Source organism: Enhydra lutris, unplaced genomic scaffold, assembly GCF_002288905.1.
Source record: "Enhydra lutris kenyoni isolate GAN:26980312 unplaced genomic scaffold, ASM228890v2 scaffoldscaffold12, whole genome shotgun sequence".
Classification (NCBI taxonomy): Eukaryota; Metazoa; Chordata; class Mammalia; order Carnivora; family Mustelidae; genus Enhydra; species Enhydra lutris.
Window position 1 is genome coordinate 27,611,174 of NW_019154096.1, and position 26,587 is coordinate 27,637,760.

The following is a 26,587-nucleotide window of genomic DNA, read 5'->3' on the forward strand; positions in this document are numbered from 1 at the left end:
CCAGACCTCCCTTGCCCCCCGGCCTGGCCCGGAGGAGCTAGGACTGAGCTGGCCTCTGTAATACTGTGTGGATGGGAGCAATGGTTGGAGAGATGATCCACTGGAGGATGGGAGTATTTGGAGGGGCCCAGAGACCTAACTCTGGAGGCATCCTTAAGGTGGGACTGGGCCAAAGACTTGTTTCAAAGCATGTTTCCAGAAATCTTTGCTTATGCCAGATGCCATGTCATTGCACAATCATGTTTTACCCAAAGAACTTCAGGATCTTCTCACTTCACAGGGAAAAAGAAGGGCAGTTTGTAAGGAAGCCGAACAAAATGCAGACACTCTGGGTCCCCTATCCATGGGTAGGCTCCCGCTGCCCTTTCAACCTGCCACCTGCCTTTCCTTTCCCTTAAGACACCCGCCTGAAGCCTGATATGAAAAGAGGAGGAACATGAAGAGAAGGAAAACCTTGCCTAGAAGATGGCATCGAGAGAGGAAACGGAAGAATGTGACTTTGGATATGGAATGCACCCAGTGATGCCAGGGAGCAGACACAGGGCTGTGCTGTTGGCCTTTCTGCCTGATAAATCATGAACTTACACAACTGGGGGTGAGGGTAGAGCTCCAAGGAGGGGCAGGTGAATCCAGGGCTGGGGGTGGCTGTGGCCGCAGTCCCAGAACCCAGCCCCTGGGAGAGTAGGCTGCCCAGTGGGCCAACATTCCTAACAGCAGCAGACCACCAGGGTATCTTGGGACATCTCTTGCCTTTTGAAACGTGACGCTGAGTGGCACAGCAAGGTAGGGTGTGGGAAGGATGGTAAGGAAGGAAGGAGACTGATCTCCAGGGCAGGGAACCTCTTACGTATGCCCTCACCAATGTACTGGGTCTCACTGGGAGTCCCAGTGGAACCAGTGGCCACCAAGGAACAGCCTGACGCCTGCAAGTTCTTCAGAAGACAGAGAGACAAACATGTAGCTACCATCTCTCAGCCGGGCACAAATGACACCCTGGCAGGTAGGATGTGCTGCTTCTCTTCGAGGACACACACGGAAAGCTATCCAGACTGTCTTATTTCTTCTTGCTTGGAGGCTTCTTTTTATGGCTCTTTGGACCAGACCTGAAGGCATCCAATCCTAGGTTGTGGTCAATGGCGGAGATGTCCCAAACCCAGGGCTAGCATGGAACCTTAAGCCAGGGACCAAATGCCACCAGATCCCCACTGAACCCTGCAGGCTGAAGAAGAGGGGTCCCAGGAAGAGTCAGGATGTGGGTCTGAACTCCCATGACCTCTGCTCTCTTTCATTTCCACCCCAGAAGGAGCAGAGCTGTTCTCGCTCAGCTACTAAGTCCGACCTGTTTGGCCTGACTGGATAAGGCTGTCCTGCCTGCAAAGCCCAGATGAGAAAGGGACCCTGGCTGGGGGTGAGGACTCCAGGGCACCCTTGAAACTGCCATATCCGCAGAGGGTGGAGATGTCACTCATGTGGCCCCACCTCTGACTTTAAAGCTCAGTTTCATAATGATTCAGGCTGCTACGCTCCCTTTGGTGGCCTGTGTTCCATATGAAAGAAGATGCGTCCTCTCTAGTCTTTCAGCTGTCCCCCACCCCCAGGGGTGGGTGGGATGGATGAAACATTGAGAGTGGCCTGTTCACAGGCACTTGCCCAGAGGCACAGGCCTGGAGAGGGAGGCTTGGGGCTGTGAGCCTGCGACCAGCTCCTCTGCCCACCAGACAGATAGCCACCAGATGCCAGTGTGTGGGAAGTGCCCAGTGAGCAGGGCCTCTCTTCCTGAGCAACAGTGAGCAAGGGTCTCTCCCTGGGACTGCCACCTGGCCCGGAGTCCCTGCTAGCTTCACTTCCTGCCCTGGGCTGCTGGAGGCAATCCAAACTCAGGTTGCGGGGGGTTGGCGAGGGAGGGGGTGCCACAGCGCGCACTCCGATGCCCACTGGCTAGGCCACCAGGAGACCTTGGGCCACGGCCCCCACCTGTCAGGACAGGCCGCGCTTGCCCGCATAGCACAGACATGCAGTGAGGATGAGTGGAGCACACGCACATGGCGGAATGGGGTTGCGTGGCGGCAGGCGGGCACAGGCAGCATGGACTAGGCAGATGGGTGGGCAGGCAAGGCTCACCATTAGGTGCACGCTGGAACTCGACTTCCTTTTCTGGACACACCACAGCGAAAGGGAAAGAGAAGGGGAAAGAGGAGGTAAGAAGAGAAGCACAGAGATGCTGCAGGTTAGTGCACCAGCGTGGGCTCTGCGTCCGGAGAAAAGAGTGGAAGAAGGGGACCTGGAGCCCAGCACCAGAAGGATTCACACAGCACCTAGCCCACCAGGCACACACATGCCTCTGGGCCCTTTGCCGTCAGGCTCACAGACATGGACTGAGTATATTCTAAGGTTCTTGGCCTTGCTCATAGAAAGCTTTGTGAAGGTGAAGTCACGAGTTTATAAAGGTAACATTTGGCTGCAAAGTTATAAGTTTGAGCTTCTAAGGCTGGCTCCCTGTAAGGTGTTTTATTTTCTCTCATTACTAGGTCTGCCTGAAATTCGGCTGAGCATCTACCAGGTAAATAGTAAAAAGCCATTCGAGGCCATCCTCGACTTTGGAAACCCTGGGCTCCTGAACCGAGACCTTTTTTGCTGCATCCCTATACTGCTTTTCAGATAAAGACGGTGCGCTTTGGAAAATCATCTGATAAACGGTGAGTCGGGGGCATCCCTTTGTCAGTATGGCCGCGCTTATCCAGAAGATTTCAGTATCTCACTACATTCTGCAACTAGCAGGACACAGGGAACAGGAGTCCTGGTGACTAAAAGTGGAGTGATCACAAAGACGTCAAGACGGAAACCAGGCAGGGATGCTGAAAGGAGTGATTTCTCAGTCTTGGCCAGCTGCTCACGGACGTTAGGTTCAGATGTGAAACAAGAGCATAAAAATAAAGACCACATGGAACACTGAAAATACATCTCAGAAGACTGTCTAAAAGGTGAAAGGCACTTAAGAAGTTTATAATTAGCTTGCTGGGAGACAGAAGTCCCCTTGGAACCTGTCTATCTGTTGTCTGACTACTGTTGTAGGCACAGTGAACGTGTCAGATAAATGTTTCGTTCCTCCAGAGGCTGACATCCTACTTTAGAGGACATTTTCAGGACAATATTTAATTCAAAAGAAGAGGACTAGAAGTATTTAAAAGAATTTAAAATTATATCTAAAGAAAAAGGAAGCCTAAAAATAATTGGGCTGCTCCTTCTTTCTTTTAAAGTAAATTCTATGCCCAACATGGGGCTGGAACCCGTGACCCTGAGATCAAGAGTCGCAGGCTCTACTGACTGAGCCAGCCAGCCCCTGAATTGGGCTTCTTTTGCATTAGCCTTTTGTTTATGCCCAATGTGGGATTTTATTTCCAGTTATTCCTCAAAAAGAGGAAGTTGCTTTACCTTCATACTTATCCTTTTATCCAACTAGAGTGTTTACAGTGTGAGGGAATGTCCACCTCTGTCATCTCCTTGGTGTCTAGCAAAATCCCTTAAAGGAAGCACACGATCAACAAACTTCTGCTGAGTTGAACTGGGTTTGCTGGCTCTGGTCTTCCCTCAGGCTAAACCAGAACACAGATCTCTAACTTGCCCAGGATCAATGGAGTGAAAACTCTGGGAGCACAGACCAGGCCCACCCTTGGTCCTGGTGATTTCCAGGCGCTTGCTGCGAAAGGCCTGTGTAGGCAGCCAAACACTTTAAAAAAATTTCTGCTTCATCTCATGGGGAGGAGAGTCCCAACTGTAGCGGGCTCTCTTTTTCCTCAACTGTCCTGCATGAAAACCCAAGACAATCCTTTTCTAGTCAAGGGTTGGTTTCTACTGGGTTAGTAGACTTCTGTCAGTTCCTCTCTCCATCTTCTCAGGGCTTTGTCCTCAGCCATGCGCAGCTGAGCCCCTCTCAAGCAGCACACTGCAGCACTGTTTAAATACCAGATCATTTATAAAGAACCACATCTCACTTTTATTTACAAATTAAATATTTATTTAAAATTGGAAGCCAGAAAAGGATTCAAACCTACTTTCCACACTTAAACAAATATTCAAACAGTACTTAAGGAAATGGCTATATCCCTTTTTCTGTTTGTTTTTTTCTTTTCTTTTCTTCCTTTATTACTTTTTTAAAGACTGGATGGCCATTCTGGCCTGGGACGAGCGAAATGCACTAACTGTCCTCAGCTAGGGGCCTCTCAGGATCTGAGAGTCTGTGGCCCCTCCAGTCTTGTCCTCGCAAGTGGCTGTCATTCTTCTACAGACCCTGGGTCCCTGTATCCACTCTCAGAGAAACCGAATCAGAACCTGGAGTCCTTACACTCGAGAGCACAAAGTGGACTCAATGCTCAAACCAGGGCTAATGTTCCAGCATCTTGTGAAAGCTTTCGGACAGCTAGGAGGAAACTTTCCTACAGACCTTAAGCACCAGGAACTGGGAAGGGAGATGCTGGGAAAGCAAGGTGTGGTCTCTAAAAGACCCAGGCTGCTCACAGGTCAGCATCTTCTGAGCAAACTCACAGGCCTCCCTCATACACACGGGTCATCACCTTGACCTTCAAGAGAGTCCAGAAAAGTTGAACCGCACACATCTTGCTTTGTCGTCCCCCACTACCTTTTGTAGCACTTCCGTCCAACCATGCCATTCATTGTTATATACACATTCCCCATTCTAAGAGGTTCTGCAGCCGCATTAAGAGCAACTTGGAAAACAAAGAAGGGGAAAAAATAAAACCCATCCATAATCCTACCTCTCTTGCTAGTCTTTTTTCTTACATAATTTAAAAATACCATTATAAGCTATATCCAAGTTGATGCCTTACTTTTAAAACAAATAGTATTTTGATTTTTATTCTGGTTCTCAAAGCAATGCATGGTCTACATAAAAAAGGTAGAAAACACAGAAAAATTTATAAAATAAAAGTTTCCCAAATTCCCATCACCCAGTGAAGTTACTATTAACACTTCATGGGGTTTCATCTATCCACATAATATATACTGAATATACTCGACAAACATATTGTTTTCTTAAACAAAATTTAGATGACAGTGTACATACTGCTTTATATCCCATTTTGTCCACTTGATATAAAACATATGATTATATAGTCATGAAAAAATTAATAACTCTGTAAAGGTCTAGTAAATGGGTTTCCTGTAATTATTTAGTCTTTATCTTATTGACTTTTGAAATCGTCTCCAATTTTTTTCAGTTAGAGATAATGTTATGTTGAACATCCTTCTGCTTTCAATTTTTCCATATTTTGAATTATTTCTTTTTTCTCCTAAAGTTCATTTATTTTTTAATCTCTACACCCAGTGTGGGGCTCAAACTCACGACCCCGAGATCAAGAGTGGCATGCCCTTCCAACTGAGCCAGCCAGGTGCAACCTTGAATTATTTCTTTGGGAGAAATTCCCAGAAGTAAAATTAAAGGGTAAAACCAGCAGGAATAATTTTACAGCTTTTGACACGCAGGCTGTTTCCGAAAGGGCCATTGCAATTTACTCTACTATCCCAAACTTAAGAGTCAAAATATGTAGGCTCATTTCAACTTGCATTTCGCTGATACTAGTGAGGCTAAACCTCCACGTTTGTTAACCAGTTCTACCTCCTTTTCTCTGGGTTGTCAGCGCAACTTCTCTGACCATTTGTCTACTGGGCTTTAGAGGGAACTCTTGTTTGCTAGGCAGAGCTTTTTGTAGAAAAATAATATTAACCCTTCCCATCACACCGCTGTGAATATTTTCCTCAACCTGTTCTGGCCTTTCAATTTTGGTTGGTCATTCCCTTCTTAAACATTTGCATCTTTGCCTTTGTTCCCACCACTATATTCAAAGTCTTTTCTCATGCACAAAACTCACTGAGTGCATAGCAGGGTCAGACACTAGCTTCCCCATACATGTTCTTGTTTGAAGTGATTTATTTAACCATTTGCTGGCCCTGCCCTCATCCTTCTCAGTGCTCTGTAAGGTCCAACACTGTTGACACTTCTGTTCTTCCCCCACCTTTTCTGTCTTTTCTGTTTCCTTTGATGACTCTTCTTCTTCCAGCCTCTCAATGACAGATGGCCCTGAAATTTTGTCTTTATGGAACTCTTAAACCTTCACACACTTTAGATTCATATGGGAGAAGGGGAGTATTATTAAAATTCAGATTCTGCCTCCCACCCAAGTCTTCCTGAATCTGAATTCCAGCCTGGACCCTGAGAGCTGTATCTTTTTAAATTAGCTCCTTACACTAATATTGCATGGCTGCGCCTGACACTCATCCCTGGGGCCAGCCCTCTACAAAGTTCCATCAGAAACCTATCCTTCAATGGCTCCTTTATCCATCTTTTCACCACAGTCTTGGCTGTTACTGCTTTATTTCAGGTCCAAAATAGTGAAATTTATCTTATTTATTTAATTTTATTTCACAAAGTAGTGAAATCAGTCTTTCCTTTAGCCTTTCAGAGCTACTGAAGTTCCCAGAATCATCGCAGTTTCAAACCTCTCTATCTTACGCTATTCCCTCTGCCTGGAATATTCTTCCCCCTTTCCTGCTCACTGCAACCTAGCAAGATCCTTCAACTCAGTTTATAGGCCATCACCTTCGGGAAGATTTCCTGTTTTGGCATGAATGCTGGTATCTGTTCCTCCAGGGCCCACCCTTAGCACACCTCCTTTGACAGACCTGCCCGGAGCATGCAGCACTGCTGGTTCCCCTGTCTCTCCCCTTTAAGGTCTCTGAACACCTTAAAGGGTGGATTATGTCGCTGTCTTCCCAGCTCCCAAAGCATGGAACCGGCTGAGGGAGTGAACTCATGGAATTCATTCACACGAGTCCCCATCAGCATGTCCAGTGCTGACCTCTTTCCTGGGCCACCTCAGGTACTTCCCAGCACCTTAAAAGTCCTCTCCCCACAGATCTCCACCTGTCTCTTCATCTCAGGGGGGTCCAAGTAAAACTCTTGCTGTCATCATGGGCATTCCTTCACAACCACCCCCATTTCTAGCTGAGGTACCGCTAATCCTTCCAACATCCAAGGAGCTTTGACATCATCCTTGATGGGTCCTTTCTAACACATCCGGTGTGAACTTTGACACATCTCTACAGGGAGCTAAGATCTAGTCAGTGCCTTGCATCCCTGGTGACAGCAGGGCCAGTTCTCCATAGGTAGGGCCTGTTCCCGTTGGTCAGTGCCTGGGTTCTTCTGGTGGTTAAATATTTTCAACATCAGTCCTTTCTATTTTTAACCACCTTTTCTTCACCCTATGCCCAGATTACAACAAATCCTAATTGAGACCTCTGTGTCTAGTTCCCACCCTCTTCTATTCATCTTACACCCTCAGCCAAATCCTTTGAAACCATTGCTCTCACCATAGCTTCCCTGCTCAGTGGCCTACATTTCCTGTGGTCTGACACACAAACCTCCAAACCCACCACCCAACCAGACCAATCCAGCTGTAATTTCGACATCCTTCCACCACAAACACCATGTTCCAGTTGGGCAAAGAACATCAATATATAGAATAGAAACCATAAAAATATTTTGTTGCTTTTAAGTTATAGCAGGAACACCTTCTCCTTTTAAAGAAAACGTGTACAAGGTAAAAAATGAAAGGTGTGTCTTTCCACCCCGTCCTCGCCTCCAATCCCATTCTCTCGAGGCAATCGCCGACTGGGCTCCAATCTTCCTACATCCTTTAAGTTTTCTCCAGTAAGTTTTTGCCCAGTAGTTTCTTGGATGGAGCCATGCAATGTAGGATCCAGTACCACAGACCAGTCAGTGCTTAGCTGATTCCAGGTGTGTCCAATTTCCTCTTCAATTAACCTTGCGACTTCTCAAAGCTAGATGAAAACTACATCAACCTCTTCTCCTTCTGGTGGGCCCCTAGAACTGAGTACAGCACTGGGCCTCTGACAGGAACTTACTCAACACTTTGTAAAGTATAACTGATTCTAGCTTCTTTCCTGGATAGAAATATGCAAACGCTTTCTTCAACTAAGCCTGGCACCTTTTCCTAACTTGGTTCCACCCATTCCAGTTCACGTCCCTATTACTGGGAGGCTGCTAGTCACCCCCAGATCCATGTCAGCTGGTGTGTGTGGAGCTCAAGCTCCCCTCCTTGGTGCAGAAGCACACAGAAGCAGGCATGCAGAGAATGAGGGAAAGAGGAAGGAGAGCGGGGAGGGGAATGGGGCACAAGTGTGTATCTCAGCTGGGGACAGAAGATCCTGGGGAAAGGCCCAATTTAAGCTTTTGTTGGAATATAAAGGTTTGGATAATTTCACCGTTTGAAATACTCGATGGTGTAAATTGGTAGGCTTCAAGATGGTACAGACTCCTATCCAGTGCCCTAGCCCCAGGACCCGTTCTGCCCCCAAAGCATTTACAGAACACTCTGGGCCCTGTGAGGACCCCTAGCCACCTCTCCTTCCCCTTCACCAAGCAGCCACGCCCACTAGGGCTTTCCGCTGGTCCCCATGGGACCCCTCTCCTCTTGCTGTGATCCTACAGGAAAAGCTCCCTCACCAAATGGGAATGAGCTGTGATATACCACCTCTTTTGCCTGTTTCTGAGGAGCCTATGCCTCTAGAAAGTTTAAGACACTTTTCACTTAGTGGCATTTGAGCTGGGTTCTGGAAGTGCTTTGGAGATAAGACAGAAAAATTAAAAGGATAGTGGCTTCAGGTTCCGAGCCCTGTACCCTGAGTCAACCAGGCCTACTTTGCTTTCATTTCATATAAAGGGTCTGTGCTCCAAAAGGAAAAAGGAAAAAAGAAGATTACCCAAGTGACCTCAAAAACCCTGAGAGTAAAGTCGTGGAGAGGAGGCATGTGTCTGCCGTGAGGTTCAGGACTGAGCTCTAGGAAACCAAAATTTAGATCACTTCCCCTGAGTCTTTACGTTCAAGCTAAGGTCAAAAGAAATGCATCTTTCTTTTGCCCTCTCAGGCCAATGGAACCTGCTGTTCTGAGCACAAAGGTTTCTGGTTTTAAAGCAGAAAAGCAAGGATAGGAAGGTTCCTGGGGGAAAGGAGGAACAAAGCTAAGAACCCCCCACAGAGACTGTAGGGAGAGAGGCCAGTCTCGGGCTACAGGGATGCAGACACCTACCTTGACACCACCGTCCGACTTCTTGTTCAGTAGGCTTTTGGCAGCTGTGAAAACAAAAAGGAAAATCAAGCCTCTTGCATTGTACGCTCTCCCTAGCCTGAAGTCTGGCAGCCGGATCCGCAAGAGTCTGCTGTGTCTGACAAGGGGGCCAGGAGTCTCCTGAAGCCCCTGGAAGAGGCCCTTCCTGGGAGCCCCAAAGCAAGAAGGGCATCTCAAGCTGCTTCAGACCCTCCGGGTGGCACCCCAGGATCTCTCCTGCCACAGAAGAGGACAGGGACACACTGCACATGGGAGGAGAAACCACATTCAGTACAGGAGCTGCCTGGGGTACTGGGAACTCTGCCTTCAACCGCTTCCACCCACGTCTGGAAGCAGAGTGCCAGGGTGAAAAGTGAGGGCTCTGTCCCTAGATGCCACGGAGTTCCTCAGAACGGCCAAGCTGGAAGGATGCAAGACATCTCCTGAGAGCTCTTAAGAAACGAGAGTGTCACAGTTCACGAAGGAGACCAGACGTGAGGACAGACAGACACAGACACAGAGACCAGGACCACCTACAGGAGGGTTTTGCTGGGGGGTTGAAGCCTTGACTGGGCAGGTCCTCACCAGGATCACGGGGTCCTATCCACCCCTCTTTCCTCAGTCTACTCTCTGGACCCACTGAGCAGGAAAGGCTGGGCAGAATAGCGAGGTATTAAATGGATTCTAGCCAGGCACAGGAAGAGGCTCAAGGCTGATGGGCTTTGTGTAGGAAGGCTGGTGACACCTGCTGGTCACCAAAGCCACAGGAATGTAGCAGACAGTGGATGGGGGAGTCTGGGAGGCACAGAGCCCAACTGTCTGAGCCACCTGGACTTCAATGGCTCTATCAGTTGCTCCCAGTATGACTTTGAGTGAGTTACTTAACCTCTCTGAACCTCAGTTTCTTTATCTAGAAAATGGGATAAAATAGGGCCTAGGTAACAGGAAGGGGTGGGGACCTAAGGGGACCATGCATGAAAAGCACTAGGCAGAGTGCTTGGCATGTAGCAAGTACTCACTAAGTGTAAACCATTGTCACTATTACTGCTGCCGTTCTTCCCTTCAGGTGGCGATTCCTACCCAAGTTGGGGCCCATCTCTTTCCAGTGAGAACAGGGATCCCTCCCTCACAAGAATTCTAACCTCCCCAAATGGCCTAGGATCCTATCTCCAGTCATGCTGGGGTAATCTGAAACTTATTTTTTTAATGTGTTTACTATGATGCCTGACCACCTACTGTGTTAGGTGCTTTATATATATCAGAGTTCAGAACTCTGGCTGCCCATTAGAATCACTTTTGGGGAGCTCAACAAAAATCATTATGCCTATCCCATGCCCTAGGGGTTCTGATTTTATTGGTCTGGGGTAGAGGTGTCCGCATTAGGACGTTTGACAAACTGTCCTCTACAGGCAGGGTTGAGAGCCTTTGACATACATGATCTTAACCATCGCCACATTATTTATTAGCGCCACCAGAAAAAGGAGGAAACGGAGGCTGGGAGGGTTGACGAGACTCGCTTGGGGCGTGGCAGGGCTAGGATCCAAACCCAGGGACGGCTCTCCCCACAGCTTCTACGCTCCACAGCCTTTCAGACCTGGAGGCCTGCAAATGCCAGACTTCACAGTTTCGAGGGGCACGGCTTCCCCTGTGGGTCTCCCAGCAGTGCTGAAGTTGCCTACTCCTAGCACTGGGCAGCTCCAGCCACGCCCAGGACTGTCTCTGGGGGGCTGCCACTGGCCGCAGCCCTCAGGCAGGCCAGGCTCTCGGCCGTCTGGAGGAAAGCCTCCTGCTGCCCAGTTCCACGTCCCCAGGCTATTGCCTCCTGAGAGTTGGCAAGCGCCCAGCATGCACGGCTGGTTAGGGGGCTCTGTGACACCAATGCGCTCGCAGATGCCAAGTTAGGTGGTCCGTCCGGCATGCCCATCTCAGCCCGCAAGCATGGGACTCGCCTCCCTGGTGAGCAGGCCTGGCATGCTGGCCCTCCTGGTGGGGTGGCAGGGAGCCGAGGCAGGCGGTCAGGGGACTCATGCCACGTACCTTGCCCGGCCAGGCCGGCGGCGCTCGCGGCAGGCGAGGCGGGGGCGGAGCTCTGCCTGCCAACTGAGGGGATACAATCTCTCAGTGCACAGAGCTGCCGCAAAGCCACAGGGGCCAGTCAGCAGCGAGCATGCCCCAGCACGAGGCGCGGGAGCCGCTGGCCGCCCACGCACAGCAGGGCCCAGGCGGCGTGGCCAAGCCAGCCGAGCTGGGGGAGCGAAGGCGCCGGGGGCAGGCTGAGGAGCAGGTGCGGCCAGCCCTGCAGCAGTCTGGGGGCCTGAGAGGATGGGGTTCGGTCAGGGTGTAGGGATCACCACAGCTCTAGCACCTGGTCCGTGAGCGCGTAGGGGAGGGTCTACAAGGGAGAGCCTGAACTGGGGAGAGGAGGGGTCCTTTCTGAGGCAACCGAGCCCTAGCTCGAGGCTGTGAGGAAAGGGAGACTCAGCTTCAGACCTGCCCTCTCTAGGGGACCTAAATGATGACATTATCAGAGAGCCCTTTCCTCTGGCCATATTCCAAACATTTGGGGCCCACGGAGGGCACATGGCCCTCATGCAGCTAAGTTCACTGATGGGCCCCAATTCCCTATCCCTCTCCTAATCCTCCAGTTCCTTGGAGACATGGTTTGCTTTCCTTCTTCAAGGCAGGTAGCCAGGACGGACAGTTTTTCTCAGCCTGTACTTCAGTATTCCAAGGGTGAAGATGCCAAGAAATGAGCCTCCAGAAAGAAAACAAAAGCTGCTGAAGCAATACATTCTAGAAGCCCTGATTCCACGATTAGCCAACCTGCTAGAGTCCAGATTGCACCCCCTATTTGGGGTAGACTCAGGAAACAGCCTAGTTCATGCCTTAAAAAACACACACACGTGCTCTTCCTTCTTGATTTTATACCTGGTGACACCTCTTTCTAGAGAAGCTTCTAGAGATAGGCTCCGCCCCCACCTGTTCCAGAGTCAGGGCAGCAGAGGGCATCCTGTAATGCTTGCAGCACTTTTTCAGTCTCCTCTGACCCAGGGCAAAGTGAGCTCAAAGGCAGACAAGGTCTGGGCAACGAGGACAGGAGGAGGCTTTTTTAGGAATGAGTGAAAGTGCTTTGTCCTCACAGAGAGGCCAGTCTCCTGAAACCAGGATACCAGTTTCCTGAAATGGAATGGAGGTGGGGGAGGTTGATGTGGATGGAGGCCATGGGACAGGGCACATGCTACTGATTTCCCAGTCTAGAAAAGAAGTAGTAGCCTATTATGACATTTCTTCCATTTGGAGATAGAACAGATCACCCTTCTAGTTGGGCACAGAAATGCCCTCAAGCGTCCTCTAGAAAGGCTCTCACACTTCTGAGAAAGTAGAAGCTTCCAGTAATTCTGAGGAGAAGCCTGATGTGGAACTATAGCTCCATCTCCATTGGAGGCAGCCAAGCTGTGCCCTCCTGCTCTCATTTGTGAGAGCTGAATCCATAGCAATAGTCTTCCCCTCATGGATACCCACATAAGAATGAGCCCCAAACCAGGAGCACAGGGGATGGACCTGAGGTGGGACACGCCCCTGGCACACTCGCCAGTCCTGCCCCTCTGGTGCCTGGGGGCTCTTGCTTCGGTTAGATCTCAAGAAGCCCTATGACTTCTCACCTGTGGTATCCTCGGACCCAGGGCCCTTAGGTTACCCTGAACCAGCACAGACAAACCCCTCAAGCTCAAGGGAGCAACCTTAGCCCAGGGCGGCTGCCATACAATCCTGTTTCCATATCAGTGTAGAAGGAAAGCAAGGGAAGGAATCCCACTATGAGAATGAGAGAAGGGAGTCTTCAACCAAAACAGTGGGGCTGGAGGGTTGCAGGGCTGGGGAGGCTGGGTGGGGGGTGGTGGGCAAGGTGGGAAGAGACCTTCTGTCTTCAGTTAAGTTCTGACATTAACCTTTTCCTCACAGAAAGCTGTTCTGCTTCCCTACTGAGGGCAAACAAGATGGGGGTATGGGGTGGGGTGGGTGGGTGGAGTGTCTTGCATCTTAAAACGAAAGGCCAAGTGATTTACAAATGACTGGTCCCAGCTCCCCCAACTTCCCCGTCAAATTTAAGTAAGTTGCTTTCCCTCCATCCTGCTGCTCTCTCTTTCTTCACTTTTACAGCTAGTATCGCAAAGCATATTACAAGCACAGTCTCTGTAAAATGTTTAAACATCTGGAAAAATTTCTATTAGTCATCTCCACTTAGACACAGTGAAGTAGAGATCGTCCCAGTAGACAAATTAATGGTGGGTGAGAAGATTCATTACACCTCATCTCTTTCTTTTCCCCAGCCCACTGTCCAATACCCTATCGACCGGCTAAAATCCTAAAGCACTGAGAGTCTTTAGAGAATTAAAGAAGAATCCCCAGGGGCAAGGGAGATGGGAGGCTGGGCAGTTTACTCCTTGGGAGGGTGTAGGGAATAGAATTCATCAATGTGAACCCAAGAGAAGTCCCCCAGAATGTCAAGTTGTAGGACCCAGCAGCAGCAGCCCCCTCAAAACAGGGTCTTCTTCATCTTGGTCAAGGTGTTGCCTGAGACACCCAGCACTGGGATGGCAACACCCCATTCTGACCCACTCACCTCAGTAGAATTAAAGTGCACGGCTGAGGAAACATACCTGAGAAGTTTCTGGAGACAAGCATGGTCGTGAGGATGGCACCCTGGGAAAAGAAGAGAGGCTTGTGAATTCAGCTGGACTCTAGAAAAGCAAAAGTTAGGCAGAGGGCAGCTGCTGGCCAGAGCTTCAAGCCCTCAGGTCTTTGGGGCCCCCCAACAGGTATAACCTTCCCAGCTCAGCTCCAGCCACAAAGGGGGCTTTCTCTTGTGCTGGGGTAGGGGGTGGGCTGTCAAAAGCTACGGTTTCAGGATGTCAGCAGCCAGGAAAGGCAAGACTCACCTTCAGTTTTCTCCGAGCATTGAACTTGCGCAAGCACTCCACGGTCTCTTGACGATGCATCATGGATGCCACTGTGGATCGTTGCTGGAAGCCAAACAGACAGGCCTGTGAGCCCTCCAGCCGGGCCCCCTGCCCCTCACCCTAGTCCCAGCACTGATGGCTGTGTGCTCAGCCACCCCAGAGTTGATCTGAAGATTAAAATGAAGTCATAGATTTGAAAATGCTTTTACAAGAAAAGCACTACCCCAAACTCAAGGTTATTTAAGGACAACAATCCAAACACAAAAACACCACGGAGAATTGATGCTAGATGAGGAGGGTGCATGAGACCCTTGGGACCATTTCTTTCCTTGGGAAATGGAAGCTATGGAACGGAAGAGAGTATCCTGTGTGTTGTGATCCCCATGCAGTCACTCCTTCAGCAACTGTTTACTGAGCCCCTACTGCGTGCCTGGGCCTCTCCTTAAAAATTTAAAAACTCCCCTGACTCATGACCTTCTCTGTATAATGCCATTTCTTTCTCTCTTCCTCCTCATGCCCTCTTCACCTCACTGAAGAAAGGTTTCAGTCTCTCACTCCACTGCATCTGTTAGTGAAATAATGAAACTGGGCTTCAACTGGTCAGAGTCCATGGAATCTTTCCCATCTTTATCAGGGACTCTGTGGCATCTGATTACAGATGCTCCCTTACTGAGACCACCTGTTTCTTAGGGTCTCCTGCTCCTGAACCTCCTTCTGCCACAGAAGTTCTCATTCCCAGCCTTCTTTGCTGGCGCCTCTAACTTTGCCTGTCTTTACGTGCTGGTGTTCGGTGGCTATTCCTTCTCTTACTGAAGCAAATACAAGTCCGTAGGGAATTCGATCCGTGTAAAAACAATCCCATTTATTTCCACACCACCCACACAGAAATGACCACAACCTGCATTTCCAATTTTAACTTCTTTTCTAATTTCTGGAACCACATTTCTAACTACCCAACTGATGTCTCCAGCTAGAGGTCCTCAGACACCACACTCAGTCAAACTAAGATCATCATCCTTTCTCACAAACTGGCTCTTCCTCCGGTTTCCTGAGTCAGTAAATGGCACAACCTTTGCTTATTACCAACTCAAAATCTGGAGGTCCCCGTGGGTCCCTTGCTCTTCTTCACTCCCTAAATCCAACTGGTCACTAAATCCTTTTGAGTCTACCTACCAAACATGTCTCAAATTTGTCTACTCCTTGCCACGCCACCCAGGCTATCACTACCCTTAGCTGAGACCTCATCCAGTCTTGCTCAGGCAATTACAACAGCTTCCTGAACTCCCTGCCCCAGCCTCCTCTTAACTTCCATTATGTACACAGCTTCCAAAGTGACCTTTCTTAGCTGTGTATTTCATGCCCTCTTTGTTTTGTTTTTAATTTATTGATTAAAAAAAAAATTTTTTTTAGATTTTATTTTATTTATTTATTTGTCAGAGAGAGAGAGCACACAAGCAGGCAGAGCAGTAAGCAGAGGTGGAGAGAGAAGCAGGCTCCCTGCCGAGCAAGGAGCCTAATGCGGAACTCAATCCCAGGACCCTGGGATCATGACCTGAGCGGAAGGCAGTGGCTTAACCAACTGAGCCACCCAGGCGTCCCTGTTTTTAATTTATTTTTTTAAAAGATTTTATTTTGGGGGCACCTGAGTGGCTCAGTCAGTTAAGTGTCTGCCTTCTGCTCAGGTCATGATCTCCAGGGTCCTGGGATTGAGCCCCACACTGGGCTAGGGAGCTCAGCGGGGAGCCTGTTTCTCCCTTTCCCCCTTCACCTTCCCCTGCTTGTGCATGCTCTCTCTCTCTGTCAAGTAAGTAAATAAAATCTTTAAAAAAAAAGAGACAGAGAGATTTTATTTTTTTCTAAGCTATCTCGACACCCAATGTGGGGCTCAAACTTACAACTGTGAGATCAAGAGTTGTATGCTCCACCGCCTGAGCCAGCCAGGCGCTCCTTTGTTCCCTCTTTAAATCCCTTAAATGGTTCCCTATGCTTCCTGAATAAAATCCAAACTCATTAGGCAGAAACTTGTATGTCATGGAATCTTTCTGGCTTTGTTCTCTTGCATTTTTGTAGGCATATCTTCATCTACAACTAAACTACTTAACATTCCTTCAACGTGCCACAATTTCCCATGGCCTTTCACCCTGGCTAATGCTAAGCTCTGCCTGCAGGTTATCATCCTGAGGAACTCCCAGTCAGTTGCCAAGAACCAGGATGGGGTCACCTCCTCCATGCAGCCTTCAGTAATCTCACTGCTCACCAGGTAGCAAGAGTTGCTGTGCACTCGTTAGGTTCTTTTATGTACTTCTCACATTGCAGAATGGTTGCCTGTTTGAGTGCCTAGCTCCCCAGATGATTTTTAAGGTCTATGGGGGAAGGGACCACGCCTCACTCATCTTTCTATCTCCAGGACCCAGGCAGTGACTAGTACCAAAGAGGCATTCAGTAAACATGGGAAAGGACAAATACATAAATGCATCATGGTTGTCAGAAGGCCTAACTGTAGCAGACCCTCTTCTTAGTTTGAAAACACACTTCACTTTATAGAATTTTACAGAAGTATTTATGAAAACAGAGTATGTCGATCCACATTGACAGCTGGTTGTGGGGGGCAATTCTCCTAGGGTGAGTTTTTTTCTTTCAGTCATGAACTTCAAGATACTCTTTTTAACTCCCAGAGGCCCCTTTTCTTTATTTGTTGGATATTGGTCACATTTCTGTTACAGTCGTGCGACAGCTGAGATCTGAATATGTACCCTCAACTTGGCAATTCACTTTGGGTTTTGCCAGCTGCTTTCCATCTTCAACTACCCAGAGTCCGAAAGGTTAACCTAAGCCCTCATTCAATATCAGAACTAAGTCACACCTGACAAGTGAGTGGGGGGCAAGATAGGTTGAATCTAATGAGGCCACCTGCTTCCTTGAATCCCTCCGGGGCCCCACCCAGTCCCCCTCCCTCTCTGCTGGGTCCCGGCTCAGGGCCCAGAACAGTCATTCCCTGCTTATAGACAGTAGCTTGGAGAGAGTAAGAGGGCACATTAAGGGCTGACATCCCTGAGCCGCTCTACCCCAGGTGAAGACACTTACACAGACCCACGGATGCTTGAGAGCCTGGTCAGCTGTGATGCGCTTTGCAGGGTTTATGGTCAGCATCTGGTTGATCAAGTTCTTGGCTTCAGGAGTCACCGTGTCCCACTCTGGTGATGGGAACTAAGCAGGAAGAGGGAAAGGAGGCATATAACCTCTGTGAGCCTCACACCCTGAAAGGGAGGCTCTGTCTTTTTCCCAGCTCCTATAATCGGGATACTCTGTGCTAGCTAAACCTGCCCCGCCGAGAACTGGGGAGGTTCCGGGGCATCCCAGCACCCGTGTCAACTTAAAGGACTAGGAGAGAAAGACAGAATCACGGTTAGAATGCCAGAATATCCAGTCAGAGCAGGAAGGGGACTCTAACATGTCCTGGTTCAACCCCATCTCCTTACTAGAAGGAAACTGGCTCGACAGTGTGCCCAAGGGCCCACTGCAGTGGAGGGAGCCATGCCACTTCTCACCCCTATGTTGGCGGCACATCACACTTTTCAGGCCATTCTCTGCAAATAATGGATCAAAGAGCTTCGGTGGGCTTCTTGATTTTATAGCTACCAAGGAAGACTGTGAAAAGAGTTGCTCCTGGGATAGGGTGTGGCAAGAATTGAGACCTGTATGCCTATCCTTGGGTCCTCAAAGTCCCCTGACACTCCCTGTACCCCACAACACACTAAATATGCCCCCTCCTGTGGAAACAGCCCGAATGTCAAGAACAAACCAGTCCTTACATCATAGGCCCCGGCCTTGATTTGCTGATACAATTTGTGCTGATCCTCATCCCAGAAGGGAGGGTATCCCACCAGAAGGATATACAGGATGACCCCTACGAGAGAACAAAGGTCACTGGGGTCAGTCACCGACTCCACTGAGGAACCAAGAAAAGCCACAGAGGGCTCAGCCACCTGGAAAGTCAAGGTTATACTAGAGGTGGAAGTGGCTATCAGCTAAAAATGCTGGCCCCTTCTGCTTTGCTTCCCTCCCCATGTCAGCAAGCCACATCGGGGATGTCTTTAGGCATACCCCATCCTCTAGGTGTGGGTCAGTCCCTCTTTAGGAAGGATGCAGCATAGGGCATCTGGGGGGCTCAGTCAGGTAAGCCGCTGCCTTTAGCCCAGGTAATGATCCCAGAGTCCTGGGATCCAGCCCTGCATCAGGCTCCTTGCTCAGCGGGGAGACTGCTTCACCCTCTCCTCCCCATTCGTGCTCTCTCTCTTGCAAATAAATAAATACAATCTTTAAAAAAAGGAAGGCTGGAGGATAATCCAGGAAATACTTGGGGAGGAGCGTGTGATGACAACAGACATCCCAGGGGCCCTAGAGCCAACACCATGACTTCACAGACACCAGACACTTGTGGGGCCCCCAAGGAATAGCGATGCCTCTTTCTCACCATCGCTGGAAGTTGAGGGCCCTTAACACCAAAAAACTGAGAGTGTGGAATGGGCTTACCGCACGCCCAGATATCCACAGGTTTTCCATAGGGATCTTTCCTCAAGACCTCAGGGGACAAGTAACCTGGGGTTCCAGCAAAACCTGTAGCAGAAGAGAGGGCAGAGGCACACTGAACCTGCTTTTTCTCTTGTTAAAACCACATCAGCAATCTTCCTCCAGGTCCCTCCTCGTTCCTGCTGTTTTGGGTATATAAGCTCTCAGCACATGGGCGGCCTGAGAGACGCAGACTGGGTTTCTTGTAGTGCTCAGAATAAAATCACAGGGCAAGTCCGAGTGCCTACCAGGAACTCCCATTTCTCCCCAGAGGCAGCAAGAATGCGGGCTGACAACAGCTAGACTCACTGCACTGAGTCACCTAGGGCCAGGGGACACTCCGTACCCTCCCCCCCTTCTCCAGTCTCTGAGACACGGGCCGTGAAGGGTCTGGCTTCCAGTTCTGAAAGAGGAAAGCAGATCAGGAAGAGGAGGAAGGGCGGGGGCCACATTCCAGGAAGACAGGGTCACTCTTACCAAACCAAGCCTGCTGCTCTCCCTGTACTTCGATGGCTAGGCCAAAATCAGCCAGCTTGACGGCGGCACCCTTGCATTTACTCGCCAGCAGCAGGTTCTCAGGCTGTATAAGGAAGAGAAGACCTGGTGAAGCACCCGCTCTCTGGCCCTGAGGAAGCTTAGTTTGGGTCCCCGCAGTCCCATCATCTGCCACCAGGTGGCGCCTACGCTTCACAAGCAGGAGACAAACAGGGAGCCTGGGTAGTACCTTCAGGTCCCGGTGGACGATGTCATGCTGGTGGATGTGGTTAACACTCTCCAGAATCTGATGTATACAGTGGCTGCAAAAGCACAAGGAGAAGGAATGTCAGTGCAGGGTTAAGCCACTCATCCACAACCACACACTACGGATGCAAGCATGGAAATCTGGGTTCCAGAGTCACAGGGAATCCCTGAACAACAGCTAAAAGCTTGGGACTCTGGACATCATCTAGTTCAACGTATTGTACAGAAGAAGAAATTGAGGGCCATGCATATTAAGTGGTTTATCAGGGGTCTCCCACTAGATAATGGCTGAGAACAGACTAGAAGAGAGTTCACCATACCTCCTTGGACGGTAAAGGCCCAATATCACCAGTCCATTTCCAAGAGACTGGGGATACTTCTGAGCAAAAGATACCATCTAACCCCTTCCTTCTTTTTTTCCCCCTATAGTACCTCTCCTTAGAGAAGAGGCTTGCGGTTGCATCTTAGGAAGGAGAATACAACTGTACCTCAGTTGTTTCGCTGGGGGCACACTCATTCATTTATTTAAACATTTACTGACTACCTCCAGGCACTGTGCTTGGGACCACCACACAGACTCTGAAGATCAGTAAGACCCTGTGCCTGCCATGAAGTTTATCATCTAGTAGAGGATATAAGACCTTTAAGAAACGATGTCCTTAAGAAGGTTCCAAACAGGGCAACTGAGGAGGATCTGGTAATGATTTTTGATAGAAAAAGATAAACTAACCCAAGTCACCTATAGCTCCTATTTCTTTCCTTTCCTTTTCCTCTCCTCTTTTCTTTTCCTTCTTTCTTCCTTTCTTCCCTCCCTCCCTCCCTCTCTTTCTCTTTCTTTCTTTTCTCAAATAGGCTCCACACCCAATGCAGGGCTTGAACTCAGTATGTGGCTTGAACTCACGACCTCGAGTTGATATGGTCCATCAACAGAGCCAGCCAGATGCCCTCTCTGCCATTTCTTTAATCAGGCTGCCCACCTTCCTAAACATCTGGCCACACTTGCAGTCAAACTCCTGGCAGGGAGCATTAGCGATCTAGAGCAAGGGTAAAAACTGGGGGGACATCTGGTAATACCTGGAGACATTGCTGGCTGTCACAATTAAGGTGGAGATGCTAGTGGCATCCAGTGGCTAGAGGCCAGAGATACTTCTAAAACTCTATAATGCACAGGAGGGGCCCTCACAACAAAAAGTTAACTGACCCCAAATATCTGTAGTGTTGAGGTTGAGGATCACTGGCCTAGAGAATGAGGCCCCTGTTCGCAGGTACTAGCATGTGTGCGGAGCAGGCTTGTGGAGGGATGCTGGGCTGGTGACCTGGACTTCTGACTCCTCCTCTAAAATCTGATTCTCAGGCTTTCACAAGAGCCAAGGGGTCTTACCGGGCTCCTGGAGGCTGAGGCTCAGGCCTCCTTTCAAGACACAGCCCATGAGTAGGCCAAAGAGACTTTAAGACTGAGCTGAAGAGGCAAGTCTCCACAGAAATATATAATTAGAACAGAGCCAGGCTAGCAGGGAGAGCCTTCTGGCCAAAAATGGCAAAAGTGCGAAGTGTCCCAGCAGAGCCAGGCCAAGCCCACTGGTACAGTCACACACCACCCCTCCCCTCCCCCTAGCCAGCTCGCCCTCCTCCCCGCCGGGCTCCCAGAGCTATCACCGCCTCCTCCTGCCCCGAAGTCCGGTCCTCCCCTGCTGGCACTGGAATTCATCTCCCCACTTGAGAATTTTTCCTGAGGCTGAAGCATCTGAAGTTGATCAGCAAACACTGGCCTCTCAGAGTTGAGAAATTTGTGAGGAAGCTGTACTCCCCCACTCTCTAGAGGCAGCCAGAGCTGCCACATATGCCAGATAAGCTGCAGGCAGGATGATCAAAACCAGGTTGTATGGACATCACCCTCAGAGAAAACTTGGGGCCGGGGGAGGAGCCGAGGCAGGAAGGACTGGCCACACAAACACCCCAGAGCTGTGGTGTGGGCGGAATTCTGCCAGGGCTTCCACAGGGGCGGCTGAGGGCTGAGGGATGTGGCCAAGGAACGGTTCTCCAGCCTGAGGAGCCCCACATCAAGGCTGGTCGTGGTGGTCAAGAGACTAAGGGATTCAGGCTGGAATCTCTTTTGAGAAGGTTCCTGGTTCATTAGCCCAGATGTTTACACTCCTTCAGAACGCAAACCACGTTTCTTCCATCTCTGGAACATTCTCAGGGTGCCCTGCACACAGTCAAATTGGTCAGAGAAAAGAAGCAAGAGTAGGAGGGGCCCTTGGGCAGGCTGGCAAGTACACAGCAGTGCAAAGAAAAGGTATTTCTGGGGTGAAGGGGTAAAGGAGGCTTGTAAGGGCTTAGCAAAAAAAAAAAAAAAAAAAAAAAAGGCTCTAACTTCTAACATCACCCATAAAATGCAGCTCAGGTCCAGCTGTGTGGAACCTTTGTCCAGAAGGGAGCTCTTCTGATCTATATCCAAAGACTCTTCAAATAGGCCCAATGCCTGCCCCTCCGCCCCCCGAAGTGGCTGAGACTCACAGTGAACTCAAGGACCCTTGCCTAACCTGGCATCAGCTTCACTGTAGTACTCTCTGGCCACGATGTCTTCAAACAGCTCCCCGCCAGTCACACTGCAACCAACAGACAGAGAGCGTCAGAGGAGGCAGGTCAGGGGGCCAACCCCAGCATCCAGCAGGCAACAGGTTACACCACGGAATAGCTTTTAAGGAAATCCCAACTCCACATGCATTCCTTCCAAGAACCCAGAAAGTGTTTGATCCTTCAATGACATGGGGCTTCTCCTTGGGGTAACATGGGCCCTCCCTTCCTCCTGCACGTCTCTGCCTATAACCCACAGATCAGCTAATACTCAGGCAAAGATGAATATACAGGGATCTAAGAGAAAATTGTCAACCTACTCAGAAAGTCATAGCTTTGTCTGAGACCAATATGAATACTAAGATATGCAGCTGCCCAAGAAGGACAGACCTACTCCTAGAGCTGAAGAATAATGAGATCAAGGATCCCGAAAATACTGGAGAGGCATTTCCAGGAGGTGAAGAGCTACTTTTGAGATATTAAACCACAACCAAAGTGGAGGAGAGACCAAGTGGAGTCCAGCTTATGACTAATAAAAGCCACCTTTAATTTCCCAGAATTTTTAAGGTCATGCGAAGAGCTCTATTCTGTTTCTCCACAGAAGACAACACACCAAGAAACAAGGAAAAAAGCGTCTGCACAAGGTGTGCTGCTGAACAGAAATGCGAGCGCAATGTCCTCCGGGGTCTCGAGCCCTGGGGAGACCGTGAGGGAGCAATGCAGTCCCCTCCACAACCTGACCATTACCAGAGGAAGGTCAAAATCAAATCCTTTCCCTCGGGTAAAGGAGAGGGGCCTCGGCAGAAGCTGAAGACCTAGTTCAGGTCTTTCTCCAAGCCTTCATGGTGAGCCAGCTGGAGGGAAAGGCCCCCACACCCTCAGAAAGAGGCACTTACAGGTCAAACACGAGGTAGTGAAACCCTTCTTCAGAAATACTGTCATGGAGGCGCACTGCAAGAGAGGAGAGGGGGACAGAGATTAACAGAGAGAAACCTCGGAAACCTACTCCTCTCCTTCTCAGCAACCCCACCCCTGCCCCAGCCTGCCAGCCTCCCTGGATGGTCTTCTGACAGCAGTGAGAAGTGGCAATGTGCCCATCACCACCCCACCCCCAAGGTGAGGTGACATGGCCACAGAGCAGAGAAACCACCAGACCCCGGGTCCAGTGCTCCGGCTGCCACTTCGGACTGCCTCAGACGGAGGCAAGAGAGAGGTTTGTGGCTAAGAAATAAGACAAAACAGAGAAAAGCAGGAACCTTCCCAGAGGGGCTAGTCCTGGAGAAGGAGGTCCTGGGACCTGCTGTGTGATCGTGTAATTCGGGGCAAGAGTGGGGGTGCCTGAGGGAGGCTGACCATGGAGGGATAGAGGATGATAAGACGGGAGGGCCTGAGAGCCCTTCCACAGGAATAGATGGCAAACAGGGAATTAAAGGGCAGGAAGGAAGCTGGAAAGGTAGCGTCCAGCAGGAAGGCGTGGGGAGTGAGGCTAATGGATGGTGAGGGTGGGAGGCAACAGGCAGACTAGGCAATGACAACAATCACTGTTTATTCGGTGCTTCTTACATGCCAGGCCTGGGGTTAGGTTCTCTGCAGATACGACTTATTCTACAAGGATTTACTGAGTGCCTGCTGAGCATCAGACTCCATGCTAGATGGTGGGATTCAGGAAGGACACAGGGGGTGTCTCTGAGGAGTTCATTCTTCTGGACGACCACCCCGAGAGAAGGAGTCCTCCCATCCTACAGATGAGGACAGTGGAGGCTCAGAGACATCGTATCTTATTGAAGGCCAAAGATGCAATAGGTCAAGATATCAGTCCAGCTCTTTCTGACTCCAAAGATGGGTCTACACCACTGCTCCCTCTAAGAAATGTGGTGAAGCCTGCACAGCCAGGCACCAGAGCAATGGAGCCTGGGAGAGAGACTAACCAGGAGTGCAGCTGCAGCAGCAGCATGGATGGGTCCGGGAGGCCCCGGCACCGAGCAGACTGGGGCAGCTCACCAGCTGCAGGAAAACGCTGGCAAGCAGAATCCCTTCCCACTCCCCGCCTCCAGAGCTCCTGGGCAAAAAACCAACCTAATGTCTTCCGAGGTCTCCTCTTCAAGCTTCTGCCCACAAAGCCACCTCAGGCTTAAATGCCAACCCCTGAGCACCATTCTCATGCAAACACAAGGCGATACTGTGGCAAGGCAGTCCCTGTCCCTTCCCTCACCTGAACTCTCCAGAAGGGGAACCTCTATTTGACCTTCACGCCAGCCCTCGGCATTTTCAGGAGTACCTCACAGAGCACTTTAGGAATGACCTGACACCAAACCGACCCGCAAAGTTCTCAGATACACGGGAGTCACCATGTCTCTTCCTTGGTGGACCCAGGCTGCCAACCGCCCCACACAACAGGTTCCATTTCTGGTGTCAGACTGTTTCCTCAGGACTGGGGTGTCTTCCTGCAGCCTCTCCCACCACAGCAAGATCACAGAAGACAGGCCCTTGGCCATTCCTGCAGCTCTGTGGTTCTCAGCCAACAAAAATGAGGACTTGGGCCTGACAGGGCTGGATGGAGGGCCTAGCGACTGTTGACGCTTCCTACTGCCTGCTTTATTTAATCTGATCTGGTCACTCAACTCTGATCTGGTTGCCCCAAATTCCACCCCCAGCTGTGATTTATCAATGGCATCAAGGGCAGGGGGGTACTTCAAAAGCCCTCCTCCTCCAACTGTTCTCTCCGATACTTGGGCGAGCAAGTTCATACTTCTTTAGGCCCCCAGATGACAGAAGGAAGCTACAGTCAAACCCATCCTTCCCTCCCCCCCAATCAACCCAGGCATGCTCAAGTGAGCTCCCTCACAGCCTGCCAGCCCCCTCCTCACGTGTGCTTCTCTCGTCTAAGTCGGAGTTACACACGGGAGTCCTGTTGCAGCTGCTGCTCCCTTGCTTCCAAAAGGACTTTACATTTAATTAAAAATTTGCTATTAAAAAGCATTAAAGTGTGTAATACAAATAATCCCCTGGAAATCAGCTGTCCCAGAAGCTAAAGACCAGCTTCATTAGGGAGGTGACTAACAGTGGCAGGACGGCAAGCTAACAGTACAGCAGCTACGATGCTAACAACCACTCCCAGGGCAGTCCTGCCCCGTGGTGGCCCTGCCTCTCCCTGCCCCCGGCCCCCAGGTCTGCCCCCCTCATCCTGCACAGTGGGGCTGATAGTGCTGCAAAAAGTCCAGGTGCCCAGGCCTATGCCAAGGCAGGGAGGCATGGGCATGTGCCCTTCTCCAGGAAGGCCACACACGGAGCTCAGGTGGGAGGAAGCAGGGCAGGGGAACCAGAAGAGAAGAGCAGCAGAGCTGGTTAATCCTTCCAGGACACCCAGCCCAGAGAATGGCTTTGATGTGTGCCCCAGAGCAAGGTACCACTGAGACAAGAAGGGACAGGTGCAAAAGGCCTCATAGCTGAACAAGATACTATCTTTTTTTTTTTTTTTTCCATTTGTAAAGAAAATTAAGAGAACTGAGAAGAGAAAAAACTTGACTGTGCCACTCTAAGTGCCTACCCAGCAGCATCTTGATAATAACAACCCAAGTGATCACTACCATTTAGTTGTTTCTAGGTGCTAGACATTGTGCCAAGTGCTTTACCTACATTATGTTTCTAAGCTCTCACATTACCTCTGTTACCCCCATCTGACAGGAGAGAAGACTGAGGTCCCAAAAGGAACTCATCCCAGGTCATCCCGTGTGGCAGAACTGAGACTTGAAGTCAAAACAAACTAACATCAAGATCCTTAACACTGTGGAATTGCCTGCAAGGGAGTCCCTTTCTCTGTCCTCTTGGGCAGAGGAACTCCAACCTGTCCCCACTAGCTCTGGCTGCTCTGATCTGCTCGACAGTGTCCATGAGGTGCCTTTCTGGAAGCAGGCATGGCTGCACATGCCACGGACTCGGCTGTGAGGAAGAGAAACCTGGCCCCGCTGCCACGGAGCTTCCGGGTCAATGGGGAAGACGGGAGTGAAACCCGCACTTACACAAAGATGTCACTACGCCCTACTGCGGAAAAGGCTACAAAGTAGAAGTAAAGGATGCTATGGAGGTGTGGAAAAAAAAATAATCTGACACCCAGTCCATTCCACAGTGATTAGATAGCTTGAAGGCCAAGGAGGGCCAGACCAACTCCTCAGACAGAAAGACCTGGAAAAGGATTAAAAAGCATCTATTGCACTTCAGCAATAAAACTAGCTATTTTTCTTTAAAAACTGTGGAGAGAAAAATGGTCCAAACACCTAAATACCTTAACTTAATGTTTCATACCTTCAAGGACTAACAACGCCATAACCCAAATGCTGTGGCTATTTCCGGTTCTAGAAACCACCCAGCAATATGCCACATTTTAACTAGCAAATCTTGGCTCAAAAAGCTCTGAGAAAGTGTCAGTGTTAAAAGTGTCTGCAGCAAGAGCACAGTGGAAAGGAGATCCTGCTTCCCGGGGGGCTGGTGGGGGACCGAGGCTGCCCCCCAGGAGCAGGTGGGCAGGACTGCCTGAGGCACAGATCTAGGAGGGCCTGGTCAGGGCTCAAGGTGTTCTTCTTCTTCTTTGCCCCTGCTTTTGC

General features: G+C 49.9%; 1 protein-coding gene across 10 annotated transcripts in view; it reads right to left on the reverse strand.

The window, feature by feature from the left end:
- LOC111145432 (calcium/calmodulin dependent protein kinase II gamma) overlaps nt 1–26,587 on the reverse strand; it is a 53,856-nt gene that overhangs the window by 11,027 nt on the left and 16,242 nt on the right. For 5 of the 10 annotated variants that reach the window (XM_022500321.1, XM_022500317.1, XM_022500319.1 and 2 more), the window contains exons 4-13: nt 22,883–22,937; nt 21,953–22,018; nt 19,393–19,465; nt 19,146–19,248; nt 18,633–18,716; nt 17,912–18,006; nt 17,184–17,306; nt 14,079–14,162; nt 13,800–13,842; nt 9,124–9,167 (exon numbers count right to left, since the gene is read on the reverse strand). In XM_022500321.1, coding sequence (XP_022356029.1) covers nt 9,124–9,167; nt 13,800–13,842; nt 14,079–14,162; nt 17,184–17,306; nt 17,912–18,006; nt 18,633–18,716; nt 19,146–19,248; nt 19,393–19,465; nt 21,953–22,018; nt 22,883–22,937 — 770 coding nt within the window. Of the gene's footprint in view, nt 1–9,123; nt 9,168–11,178; nt 11,242–13,799; nt 13,843–14,078; nt 14,163–17,183; nt 17,307–17,911; nt 18,007–18,632; nt 18,717–19,145; nt 19,249–19,392; nt 19,466–21,952; nt 22,019–22,882; nt 22,938–26,587 lie in introns of all 10 variants that reach the window. The other 5 variants (XM_022500320.1, XM_022500316.1, XM_022500313.1 and 2 more) reach the window with 3 other exon arrangements.